General features: G+C 36.9%; 1 protein-coding gene across 1 annotated transcript; it reads right to left on the reverse strand.

The window, feature by feature from the left end:
- Nucleotides 1-3,647: 3,647 nt before the first annotated feature.
- Nucleotides 3,648-5,838, reverse strand: LOC122135412. The gene is made up of 3 exons (XM_042714796.1): nt 5,568-5,838; nt 4,345-4,656; nt 3,648-3,829 (listed from the first exon to the last, which is right to left on the reverse strand). Exons 1-3 carry the CDS (start codon nt 5,827-5,829, stop codon nt 3,720-3,722), a joined length of 684 nt encoding a protein of 227 aa, XP_042570730.1. The 5' UTR covers nt 5,830-5,838; the 3' UTR covers nt 3,648-3,719.
- Nucleotides 5,839-14,169: the final 8,331 nt, after the last annotated feature.

Here is a 14,169-nt window from a genome sequence, read left to right on the forward strand (position 1 = left end):
AGTATTGCTAGCCTACTTTTTGTTGTTTTTTTTCTTCTTGTAAATTAATCCATGCATTTAAACAGTCTTGTTATTTCCTGAGTAGAGTTTGTCACTGTTTTGGACCCCCTTACAGCGGACTAGGAGAAAACAGCATCAGGACTCTCTCTGTAGACACCGACTGTCTTCTTATGCTTCTCTCACGCATTAGTCCACTCACAAGTGATGGTCATCTTTGTATTAGAAATGAAAAAAAAAAAAAAAAAAAAAAAAAACTCTGTATCTTATGGTTTTATAACAGTCTATTTATTGAGATGTTTCTTCTTCTAAAAAAATAAAGGTAAAACTTTGTTTTAAGGACCAGTTCTCACTATTAACTATAGCTTCTTATTAGTGTGCATATTACTAGCATTTTGCCAGTTTATTAGTATTTATAAAGCACATATGCTTTATTCTGCATGAAAGGGAATATTTTAGATCTCTAACCCGACTCCATACCTTAAACTTAACAACTACCTTACTAACTATTAATAATTAAATTAGAGTTTATCGAGGAAAACTCTGAATATGTATTTCCCCCATTCTAAAGTGTTCCTGAAATAATCATTAATACATTAAAAAATAATAAACACAATTCGTTTGTTAAAGTGCATGCATTTGTACCAGTCCCAGATACTGCTCTAAAGATTTGTAATAAATGACTGACAGCTGCACCACATGTGGATTCACAACTCAAATACATCAGTGTTATTATAGATGCTCAGTTTTTACCAAAAAAGTATACAAAAGTTGTGCTCATCCCACAAAAGCCACAAATGGCTCAGGTGCAGGACAAACAAGTTTAAACTATAACAAAAAGAACAGACATATTGTCACACACACTGATATAATAAGAAAATACCATCAGGTCTTCATCAGGCACAAAATAATGTGAACTGAGGTACAACTCTTTATAAGTAACAGGTGGTCATCCTAATTAGACACGTTCAATCACTATGTAGGTGTGCTCCCACAAATAAAAAATAAAAAAATAAATAAAAATAATAATAAATAACGAAAGGCGGGAGGAGAGAGAGAGAGAGAGCAGGCTTAAACTTGAATAAACATACAAATCAGTACAGATTAATAATCACTCAAAATATTCAAACAATACAGAAAAGAGATAAAGAAATGCACACAATCCTAGAAAAGGCTTAATATCAAATTCTCCATTCAACCCCAAAAAGTAACGACGTATTTAGAGTACAAATCCAAAAACATTTCCTTTGTAACCACAAACACACTCTCCTGCTAAACTCTTAATTCCCTGTGTGTACTTTACTGTTTTAGTTTTCTGAGGAGTGTTACATGCATATCAAAAACATTTTTTTCCTTCTTAAAATATATCAGTGCTGTTGTTTTTTGTCACAAGATGCACACCATAGACTTATGTTTATAAAAGCTACTTAAATGTCCTAATTGACCTATGGCCTCACCCTGGCTTAACTTAAGCCCTTTCTGTCAAACCAGGCCTTAGAAACATGCTCTGAGCGTCCAATTGAGCACTGACTCTAGCACTGTACTCCAGTTGAGGCTGTTATTTGTTGTGGGGGTCAGTACATTACACACACACACACACACACACACACACACACACACACACACAAAATAAATGATATACACTGATATATGACTCTCTATGTCTCCTCTGCCTGTCTGAATGTCTCAAGTTCATCTCCTGACGCGATGGAGAGAAATGCACACATGAGACGAGGTTATTTCTGTGAAAAACTCCTTCTCCTGAAGAAAGCAACAGATTGAGGAGCTTGGAGCAGAGTCTACATCTACACCAGATCAAACAGAAGCCATTATAACTAGTGATGCTGTCTGCAACAACCGTCCATGTGTTTGATAATCAGTGATGATATATGGTCATATCAACCTGTCAAATGGCTATTTAACAATTTAACATCATCACTTCAGTTTAGTTTTTCTATTTAACAATTACATGTAGTCTCACATTACTGATGAAATGCGATGTAATGTGTAACAGTGATTTTCAGTTTAGTTTCATATATAAACACTACGGGCCCTATTTTAAAGATCTAAACACAAAGTGTAAAGCGCACGGTGCAGGTGCACTCAGGGCGTGTCCAAATCCACTTTTGTTATTTTAACGACGGAAAAACGGTTGGCGCGCCCGGGCGCATGGTCTAAACGGGTTGTCCCTATTCTCATAATGAGTAATGGGTGTTTTTTGGACGTACAGTAACGTGCAATAAACCAATCAGAGTCTCATCTTCCATTCCCTTTAAGAGCCAGTTGCGCTCGTGCCATGACGGATTTGCTATTTACACGGCGGAATTTGGCAAAAACGCAAAGACAGAACGCGTCTCCGAGATGAAACGGAGCTGCTCGTGTGCGAGCAAATAGATAGCCTAATTCTGATACATGCGATGACTATCCATTGTGACATGTAGGCATTTTTATATTTAATTAGCCTACAAAAAATTATTATGCATTGCAATCCTTTATTTTTTTATATTTGGCATGTTTGTGTGCTGCTGTGCTTCCCTGTGTGTACGCGCGTTGTGGACCCGCCTATACTAACACGCTCTTTAAATAACAAAGAAAAAACATTGCGCTAGACCTTAGACCAGGTTTGAGTTGGTCTATGGCGCAGTCTATTTTCAGCTCCTTAAAATAGCAGTTCGACAGCAATGCGCCTGAACACACCTCTTTTTTAGACCAGCACGCCCATGGGCGCATAAATGGGCGCAAATGCATTTGCTAATTAAACGACGTGGCGCTGGACGGGAAAATGAGAACGGCGCCGGACTGAAACTAGCAAACACACTTGCGCTGCGCCTTGCGTTAAAAGAAGTCTCTTCTGCTCAGCAAGCCTGCATTTATTTGATCCAAAGTACAGCAAGAGCAGTAATATTGTGAAATATTTTTACTATTTATAATAACTGTTTTCTGTGTGAATCTCTGTTAAACTGTAATTTATTTCTGTGATGCGCAGTTGTATTTTCAGCATCATTACTCCAGTCTCCAGTGTCACATGATCTTCAGAAATCATTCTAATATGATGATTTGCATTTCTGAAATCAGAAACATTTCTGATTATTATCAATGTTGAAAACAGTTGATTCGATTTTTTTCAGGGTTTTTTTTTTTTTTGGTGAATTGAAAGATCCAAAGATCAGCATTTATCTGAAATAAAAAGCTTTTGTAACATTCTACCATTCAAAAACTTGGGTTATAAAAATGCATACTTTTATTTAACAGGGATGCTTTAAATTGATCAAAAGTTATGATAAAGACATTTATAATGTTACAAAATATTTCTATTTCAGATAAATGCTGTTCTTCTGAACTTTCTATTAATCAAAGAAACATGAAAGAAATCTAATCAGTAGATTAGATATTAATAATAATCAGAAATGTTTCTTGAGCAGCAAATCATCATATTAGAATGATTTCTGAAGATCATGTGACACTGAAGACTGGAGGAATGATGCTGAAAATACAGCTGTGCATCACAGAAATAAATTACATTTTAAAAGAGATTCTCATAGAAAGCAGTTATTTTAAATAGTAAAAATATTTCACAATATTACTGCTTTTGCTGTATTTCTGATTAAATAAATGCAGGCTTGATAGGCAGAAGAGACTTCTTTAAAAAAAAACATAAAAAATCTTACTGTTCAAAAACTTTTGACAGGTAGTGTGTTTGTATATATATATATATATATCTGTCAAACACTAGTGCCGCTGTAGATCTTGAGCAATGCTATCTCCTCTGTGTTTTTCTCTCTCTGAGAGGACTCCACAGTGTCTTCTGGATGGATCTCTCTCTCTCTATCCTCTGTAAGGAAAACAGAAAGAATCACCGATGGTAAAACGTCAGTAATGACTGCTGATGATGTCACAGCTACAGATTTCATTAGTCAGCAGTACACTGAGATAATAATAGAGTACAAATCAGGATTTTATCTGACCAAAGACTAATCTGAATGTTCAAGATTCAAGACACTTATTTGTCAGAATACAACTTGCAGATAAATATAAATCTTGTCAGCTACTCAGACTGTGAATTATATTTATCAAAACATTAGAAAAAGACAGAAACAGTAAGTACAATTTTGCTGATAAAAAAGAATAGTAAGAAAATAATTAAGTATAGGAAATGTGCAAAACACAGGAGTATTTCATTTAAATCAAATTTCAGTCTTTGTTTATATATATATATAATGAATATAACTAGCAGTTTATTGCTTACAGATTGTATATTTAACAACTGAAGATTGATTTCATTTAGTGGAGAGTTTTAAGGCATCTAAACTGTTCCCAGTGATCATATTATAATAATCAGTAACTCACCACAGACAGTAACTCTGAATCGCTTGTATCTGGTCTCTCTGCTGCTGATGATCTTGAGTTTATAAAGTCCAGAGTCTGTGTTCGTGGTGTTTGTGATGCTCAGAGATCCGGTCTGAAGGTCCAGCTGCAGTCTGTCTCTGAATCGTCCACCTACACCATCATATGTAGATATCTTACGGTTCTCCAGGTCAGCTTTAGCTATGAGACTGTCTCTGGGGCCGAACATCCACAGGATCAGAGCGTCTCTCTGTAGCTCACTGACATCAGTGTTTAGTTCGGCTCGGTCTCCCTCCGTCACTGACACTTTGTTTTCTTCATTTGACAACAGCATCATGTAGAAGAAAAAGAGACAAATGTGCTAAATTAACATATGTATATTTAAGTAAAATTAAGATGGAATATGTTTAGATAAATGTCATGGTTATTTTATTCTCCTAATATAAGATCTGCTTTTTTGAAATTGAGATTTGAGGGAGTATTAATTTCAGAGCATACAAATTGTAGTTCTGTAGTTTGAAACACACTGTAAAAAAATACCGTGAATTTAATGGTAAATGACTGTAAAAATGCTACAGTAAAAACCTGTTAAATGGTTAATGATAAATTCCCCTAGGATATACAGTGAAAAACTGTATTAGACATTACATGTTATTTTACAGTAGTAAACCATCTTTGGAAGTGAAAAAGACTGTATAATTTACAGTGAATAACCGTAAATTGACACTCCCCTGTTACATTTCAAATGTGATGTTTTTTTTTAGTTGAAATAACTGCTTCTTCTTCGTTTTTTCTTATCAGTTTTGTATATTAGGGTTATGGGTTACACCTAATGTTGTTAAATGAATGTTTTTTGCATTATTTCAGTTTCGTGTGTCACCATGATGGTGATTAGTGTTTGTGTGAATGACTCTGTGCACCTTCTATATATGTTATTATTTAAAAGCTGCTTGTGATGGGCTTTGGTTCATCATGTGACGTTCTCATCATCACCTGCTTTTGGTGGATATCCGTGTATTACAAAGGTACAAAACAGATTTCAGTACTTCAGTAGGTTGGTATATTAACATTATATCAGTTAATGTAATTATGGTATTTAACAGTAAATTTAAGTTAAAATGATAAAACCTAAAATGTTGCTACCATATTTTTTACGATACATTTTATGAATGTTTTATTTTATTTACAGTGCATCATTATTACATTAAATGACATGAGATCCTCACCATCGACAATAAGCACAAATCTTTTGCATTTGCTCCGTCTGCGGCTGCTGATCTGTAGTTTATAGACATCTGAATGTGTGATGCTGATGTTCCAGATGGTCAGAGATCCGGTCCGGTGATCCAGCTGCAGTCTGTCTCTGAATCTCACATCATTACCACGATACAATGACGTCTTATTGGTGGCTCTGTTGATTTTAGCAATGCATGTTTCATGATCTCCATGTGTCCACAGTATCTTACTGTCCTCCTCTAGTTCAGTCATTCCAGTGTTTAGAGTGTGATCGAGTCTCCCGCTCTCACTTTTACTGTGTCCACTTCATGTCACGGCATCACATGCAACAAAATAACATTGAAAATGAGATCGTAAGAGCTGGGCATGAACACAATAATTTCATGTAGAACTCAAGCTACTCACACCACACTGTAACTCTAAACTTCTTGTATGATACTTTATTTCTGCTGCTGATGTGTAGATGATAAACTCCTCGAGTCTGTGCTTTTGGTGTTCGTGATACTGAGAGATCCGGTCTGATCATCCATCTGCAGTCTGTCTCCGAATCTCCCATCAGCATCTGCTGTCTGATTGGCGTTTCTTTCTCTTTTAGCTATAACAGTGTCTTCAGAGCATAGCGTCCAGAGAATCTGATCATCCCTCTGTAGTTCACTTCTACACACTGTCTAGAGAGACGTTTTCTCCCTCCGAGAATCGCAGCGAGTCCACTGCACCAAAACCACAAAACATCAAGAAATATAAACATGAGAACAAATAAGAGTGATCTGCTGAAAAAATCTGAGCACAGGGCCATTTCTGAGCTTAAATCAAATAAAGAAATAGTGTAGTCCTATGCGCAGTGGGAAACTTCTCTATATGTGTGCAGTGTGCACGCTCAAAAGCTTGTGTTGAATTTTTCTGGCTATGCATCTTCTCACTGTTATACAGCATGAATACGTATTACAGGCCATAGGGAGCACTGGGACTATTTTTGGTGAAAATGATCAAAAGCGCTGGTAAAAAGAAAGAAAAGAAGCTAACATACGCTCAGTGACTGGCTCCTATAAATCTGCATCAGAAGCAACAAGTTGAGTAGCAGCACTGATTCTATTGAGTTATTATATTGAGTGAGTTGCTCACCATAGAGAATAAGCTTGAATTTTCTGGATTTGGTCTGTCTTGCTCTGATGAGCTTCACCTGATAGTCTCCTGACTGTGTGATCTTGACGTCTCTGATGGTCAGATCTCCAGTCTCACTGTCCAGCTGCAGTCGGCCTCTGAATCTCTCGTCATCCCTGAATGAAGTCTTACTGGTCCTTTCAGGAATCTGAGCGATGACCGAGCCTCGAGGTCCGAAACTCCAGAGTATTTGATCATATTTCTGTGGTTCAGTTATACCAGTGTGTAGAGTGACAGAATCTCCCTCTGACACTTCTTCTGTCTTCATTTCATCTGTTCCTAACATCCAGAGTGGGGAAAGCAAATTTTCTGAACTTGCATTTATATCAGTAAACAGACACAGATTTAAGTTTGCTTGACTAATAAAACCTCATGTGGTCTGCCACTTCAAATTTGGCCCAGAGTTACTTTAAAATTGTATAAACAATCCAAAAAAGTCTAGAACAGAAGTGTGGAAATTACCTTAAATCATATGCACATGAAGTATAAGTATTGCTAAGTTTATTTATAATTCAAAAACTAATCTGAAGTGAGGCTGGAGGACTGAATAGAGTAGGACACCGGTCTCTGTTAATACTACCCTTTAGTCGAGAATATTGCGGACGAGAGAGTAACACACTCCAGCGATTCCCGCTGCAGCCACAATCATCAGCACAAAAACACAGATCAGTGCTAAAACACCTGAAGACAGACCTGGTTCAGGAGCACCTGCCACACATACAGACAGCCATTAGTGCAAACGAAAATGTGAATTAAATAAATCAAATAAAACCTCAACAAATCCGAGGGATTAAATCTGATTTAGAAATAGTTTATGTTTCTGATCTGAAACACCAAATTGCATTTTCTTTTAGATTTTAACAGAGTTGTTGGTGTTTACATCATTGAAAGCATTTATAGCATCTCTTAGCTGGTTAATTTTGAGCTTTTTTGCACTATTTTTGTCTTCCCGGTTTAAAATCTACACAATCTACACATCCAATGAGAAGCAGCTTGGTGCTTTCCAATGACAGAGGGAGTCAAGCAGCTATCATGTGGTAGTTAGAAGAGGTGTTCATGAGGTTCGGACTTGGGCTTTTCATAATGTATTAATCATTACAGTGACACCAATTCAAATATGATTAGTTATTATTATGGTGCTCTTACAGATTTCTTATTTAAGCTGTAAACATCACCATCATATGTATGTCTGCAGTTTGATGTAAAGCAACCAAAAACTGACACTAGATTACACTCCTAAAAAAGTACACACTTGAGTGTTTATTTATAGCAGTGATGAATGGATATGAATTTACTGCATATCTAATCCAGCTACAAGTCATTAAAATAATCAAAGTAAAATGTAAACATGTGAAGCTTAAACAAGTCTGACTTTCTTATGCAAATCCTGACAACAGTTTCAAGGTATTTCCCACAGTATATCATGAACAAAAATATTGTACACATTTTTTTTCACATGTTCTGTAATAACTTTACAATACAATAAAAAAAAAAAAATCATTGTTAGCACTGATTTAAAAGCATAAAAATATGATCTACTGACCGACAAACACATTGTATCTCTTGTAGAAGGTCTCTTTGCTGTTGGTGATCTGCAGCTGATAAAGCCCTGTATCTGTGCTTCTGCTGTTGCTGATGGTCAGAGATCCAGACTGATCATCCAGCCGTACTTTCGGTCTCTCAGTCTCACATCATCACTATATGAGATCTGACCCGAGTGTTGTGTTGATTTCAGCTAGAAGCGGTGTCTGGACTCAACGGTCCGAACATCCACAGAATCACATCATGTTTCTGTATTTCATGAACACCAGTGTGGAGAGTGAAGGAGTCTCCCTCTTTCGTGTTTGTTAAACCAGCAAAAAACACATCTGAAGGGGAAAACATGTTTTTTAGATTTCACTGCTTAATCTAAAAATACATGTGTATGTAAGAATTAAGTAAGTGATGATCCACGGCTAGCTGTGCTTTAAATAATTTAATGTGAGACATGTATGAAGGCAAAGAACTGTCCGATGCGGAGAAGAGTGCATTTACATCTTTTAATGCACAGTTAGCTGTGGATTATCACATTTATACCATGGTCTGTTATTGAGGTTTGCAGAGAGAGATGTAACTGCGCCTGTTCATATTCTCTACCTGTGCAATAAACTGTTTAACTGCACACCTTCCAGCCAATCAGAATCAAGAATTCAGACAGAATATGGTATAGTTGTTTATGCACTCAGACAACAGAGCTATAATGAGAAACAGGCGTGAAGCTCACCGTGGACAGTCAGACTGAATGTCTTGTACGAGGTCTAAGCTGCTGATGATCCTGAGCTGATAGTCTCCAGAGAGTTTGGTCCTGATGTCACTGATGCTCAGGGATCCCGTCTGATTGTCCAGCTGCAGTCTGTCTCGAATCTCCGTCATCAACATCATAAAAGGAAATCATCTGACTCTTTCCATTGAGTTTAGCGATAATAGATCTCTGAGCTCCATACATCCACATCACCAGATCAACGTTGTGTATTTCAGTAATGTTAGTGTGTAAAGTAACAGAATCTCCCTCCAGAACAGACAGTTTCTTTATTTCACCCGCATCACCAGACACAGGAGCAGTTCCTCAAAATACACAGAAAAAGCGGAACAGAATCCAAATCTGAAGCAGCATAAAACCACGAAAATGTGCATTTCCACAAACTGTTTAATGCTATTCTGATCTGGCGTAAATGCATTTACACAGGAATTAAAATCAACAATGCTTTGACTGTAGTTTTAAAATGAAGGTTTTAAGTGTTATACATTTATTTCATTTAAAAATAATGAAAGTATCGCCTATAAAACTCAAAAAATAAAATAAAATAACATTTCATACGAGTGCAAGACTATATCACACACTTTGAGTTATTTTGAAAGAGCCATAAAGTCACTTTGGAGCAAGCACAACTATGCAGGCTACAATTTCGACCGGAAGAAGTAGATAAAAAGTAGATATATTATATTTATTCAAACATTCTGAATAAGAATATACGTAACCATCAGAGTTTATTAACTGAGAAACTAGAGTAATATTATTATTGACCCAATCTGAAAAAAACAAAGATTTATTTTTTTATAAAGAATATCACCATTATTCCAAATAAAATAACCACAAGGATTAAAATTATGTATATAAATTACATGCCACACCAAAAGCATGTGTTTATGAAAATGTTTATGATAATTTAAGGGGCAATTTAGTGATATTGTAATTACACAACAATAAGAAAGGGAGACCTCCCACCTTAGAGGAAACAATATTAGGAAGAATATTCCAAAATTAATCAGGATTTGTCAAGTACTGGGCAGAGCTTGAGGCTTGGAATCAGAAGAAAGAGATTCCTTTAAGGGGATACGACCAGGTGTCTAGAAAACCTCACCAGACCCTGGGGGGGCTACCACCGGTTCTGAATAAACCTGCTCAAAGAACTGACTCGACAGATCTTAGGTAGCAACACCCTGCTCAAAAATCAACAGAGATTGAGTTTATCAATGCATGGATTTAGAAACACTGTTGCTTAAGGGGTAACCAAGGCTGTATTAAGCCAGCCTAGGGACCCTAAGTGACTGTGAGAACAGATTCTGAAGCATTTGCTCACAGATGCCCAGAAGTCCTCAGACACTCAATCGGGAGCGGAAACTGAAAGACAACCCTCTGAGGTGAAGGGAGCACTGTCTGGCTTGACCCGAGCAGAGGCAGCTTATCAGGGAAGCAGCAAGCGGCCCAACTACCTGATGTCACTGCCCACAGAGCTCAAGAGCAGAGGCGTTCAACCCCTAGTGAGAGAGAGAGGAACCCAGCTCGAGAGGAAGCAACCACTAGCCCAGGGTAGAGGACCTAACTCTCAAGACAAGAAAAGGACTCACCCAGTCTGCCCAGGACCGGCGAGCTCACAAAAAAAGGGACCCTCCTGCTGTGAGGGGGAGCACAGACATGACCGGGGCAGATATTTCTCAAATAAGATGTATGCTTCAGACACCGGTCACAAAGAAAAAAAACAAAAAAAAAAAAAAAAATAAAAAGGGGTTCCCCATAGCGACACCTAGAGGACGCAGTTTAAAGTTCCCTTGAAAGGGAACAAGTTTTAACCACTAACAATTCACACTTACCAAGATTTAACTTTAAACCAGAAGCTTTAGAAAAAGAAAAAATTAATGTGTTCTACAGCAATCAGAATTTGTGATTCATCTTTAAGAAACAAAGTAGTATTATCGGCTAGCTGACTAATAATAAGTATATGCTGATTCAAGGCAACAGACAGTCTTTTGTGGCTGTTCAAACACATTCGACCACATGAGCTGTATACACCACAAACACAATCTGGGCGAATGTGTTTCGACTTCCCCTCTGGAAGTGGCTGAGAGTGCACAAGCTCAGAATGTTTTTTACACCCCATTTACACCTGTATTTAGTGTTGTCCACTTGTGATCCGATCGACCAAAACACATCTTAATACTGGGTATAAACAGAGCCTGCGATTCAGAGATACATGTGTAGGAGCTGTTTAATGCAGACAAGTAGAAATGATAAACAAACATAAGCAAAACTACAGATAAAGATAAAAAGTGGTTGTTGAAAACTTAAATAAGGTGACCACTTACAGGCCCCTAAAATATACACTTTCTGTTACACATGTACACACATGTTAGTATTAATGTCATTATGTGAGGACTTTCTATTGTCTATCTATTGTTTTTATGCAGAGCTAATACTACTCACTTATAAAATTCTAAAAAGTGGGCAAATTGATAGGAATATCGCAAAGAACTACAATTTTCTAGTGAGTTTAAGCTTGTGCAAAAATAAAGTAAAATAAATAAATAAAAATAAAATAAATAAATAAAAATAAAATAAAAAAAAATAAAAATAAATAAATAAAAATAAAATAAAATACTGGAGCCACCACTGCATACAGGTGTTGTGCTCTCTGAAAACAAGTATAGTACATTTCAAAACTGTTTTATATTAGACTTGTATTTTACAGGAAAACAAATAAATTAATAAATAGCAAGACCTAATTTTTACATTAGTATATGCGTTAAATGTCATTTAACCTTTCAACCAGACTGCATTAAATCCACTCTCCACTGACATCCAGTCTTCGCAGACTTCTTTAATATATTTTCTGAAATGATACTTTAACCCCTGACAGGGATGAGTTTTTGAGTGGCAGAAATAGAAATCAATGCTCTCGCTCTCTCTCTCTCTCTCGCCTCTCTCTCTCTCTCTCTTCTCTCACGATGTTTAGAGGATTTCGTCTCCTGTCTCTGTGCATGTCTCTGGTTTGCGGCTTGAATGTGGATCCTGTCATGGCGCATGCGCAACACCAGAAAGTGAAACCAAAGCTGTTAAATATCCCACTCACCTTTCAAAATTGCCAGGAAGACCGAGAGTAAAACAATGTCCTTCGCTTCGGTGTAGAGTCCCGTCAGACCTGCTTTTAATAAACATGATCTTGCGGTGGAGTCTCTCTCGTGCCTGCGCAGCATATAAAAACAACAGAGAAGCTCTCAAAAAAAACAAACAGTTTTTATAACGACTTAGTTTCACTAACTGTTCATGGTTATTTTATAGAAAGAGGAAATAGTGCAAAACATAAAAGATTCGTATCTTCCCGACTGTTTGAATGGGGTGTTGTCAGATGAAGTCGAAGACTTTCAGCCCAAAAGCTCTCCGTACCCCGCCCACTCAACACAAACTAACCAATCACGTGCCTTCATGGCTACAAGAATGTGATCGAATTCTATACTGACCGTGGCTGATAATACATGTTTTACCTTTTTATTTTTTACTAAGTAGTGAAAATGATAAAAATGAATTAATTTCCCAGAGATAAGAGCAATAGAACACGAAAACAGATCAAAACATGGCAAATACACAGTAAGAAAAAAAAGAGCAAAATGTTTCCTCATTCTATCTCACACACACACACACACAACAAGGTGTGAAAATATTAGCCTAATTAATAACAATCACGCGCTTACCTTCCCGTTACTTCAAACAGAACAATCCGTGGTCTGAGAGTTGGGTCACTCTTCGCTGTAGCTACAGCTGATATTCATGCCGCTCTGAATTCCGCATCTGGATGTCGCTGCGCGTCTATTTGTGGAATTACGGTACAGACACATGGCATGGCCAGAAAGATGACGAAGACCTATTTTCAGCGGTTATTGAAGAAAATTAAATGTGCCCAAAAACAAGTAAAATCATGAAAAAAAAAAAAAAAAACCACATTGATATTGGACATTATAAAAGATACAGTTATATAAATAAAGTGAAAATACATTATAACACTGATCATTTCCTGCTTTTTCTACAGGTATTATTAAAATTCCATAAGAGTTAACATGAAATGTTCAATAATTCACACTCGTCGACCATGACTCTGCGTGTCAACTTTCACTGTGTTTTACTGTAAAATATGGGAGAAAATTAAAGGAAAAATCTGTCACAGTGTAATATAGAATATTGACCATTTCTTGATATTTATACAGGCATTATTAACATTTCTTCAGAATCAACATAGTAGAATTTTCAATATAATATATTTTAATAATTAAAGTTATTACAATAGAAATATTTCACACCATTTCCTTAAGTACTTATTTGTATACATCGCTATGTAATAAAGGTGACTTGACTTGACTACTCTAAAGCTGAAAGTGAAAGTCGTGCACATACAGCCAAGTAAGATGACCATACTCAGAATCTGTGCTCTGCATTTAAACCCATCCAAAGTGCCACACACACAGCAGTGAACACACACACACACCGATGAACACACACCCGGAGCAGTGGATTATCAGTTTATGCTGCAGCGCCCGGGGAGCAGTCGGGCGGTTCGGTTGCCTGCTTCTGCGCCAGGCGTGCTAGATGGAGCATGAGATCTCTCGAGCTCAAAAGCGCCTACACATTTGTGCAACGTAAATCTGTGGTGAAAAAAGGAACTGCAGCACTAATCTCCGGAAAACCATTGGGGTAAGATTTGAGAATGCACAGGCTTTCGGGTTACCGATAATGATGATTTTAGCGCTGATAAGAGCGTTTTCTACGAGTCATTTTACAATCGTTCGTTATTCACGGGCGTTTTCAAAAAAATGCACTAAAGCATCTTCATGTAGCATGTGTTTAAGAGTTACTTTAGGGAGGTCGCTATCCGTTTGTCAAGTGCTGAAATGTCACTTTATAGGAACAGAAGGGCTCAGAAATGTGTTATACACCCGCGTCGATTGAAATGTTAACCTAATGTCGCCGCCAATTAAATATTATATTATATTATAGTAAAAATATTACAAGCATTGTTAATAATATATAATATACTTTATATGCAGTAAGAGAGCAGAGAAAAGAGTGAAGTACATATATATGTATGCTATGTCACTACTTTTTCATCCTCAGTGTAGCCTATG

The sequence above is a fragment of the Cyprinus carpio genome, chromosome A3 (genome assembly GCF_018340385.1).
Source record: "Cyprinus carpio isolate SPL01 chromosome A3, ASM1834038v1, whole genome shotgun sequence".
Taxonomy (NCBI): Eukaryota; Metazoa; Chordata; class Actinopteri; order Cypriniformes; family Cyprinidae; genus Cyprinus; species Cyprinus carpio.

Bases quoted from the DNA above. Each gene is read 5' to 3' on its own strand.
- LOC122135412 (XM_042714796.1), bottom strand. From the start codon at position 5,829: ATGACTGAACTAGAGGAGGACAGTAAGATACTGTGGACACATGGAGAT. The intron at 4,657-5,567 runs GTGAGGATCTCA...TGTCAAATGAAG, and splicing joins ATTTGTGCTTATTGTCGATG to AAAACAAAGTGTCAGTGACG. The intron at 3,830-4,344 runs GTGAGTTACTGA...TTTTCCTTACAG, and splicing joins ATTCAGAGTTACTGTCTGTG to AGGATAGAGAGAGAGAGATC.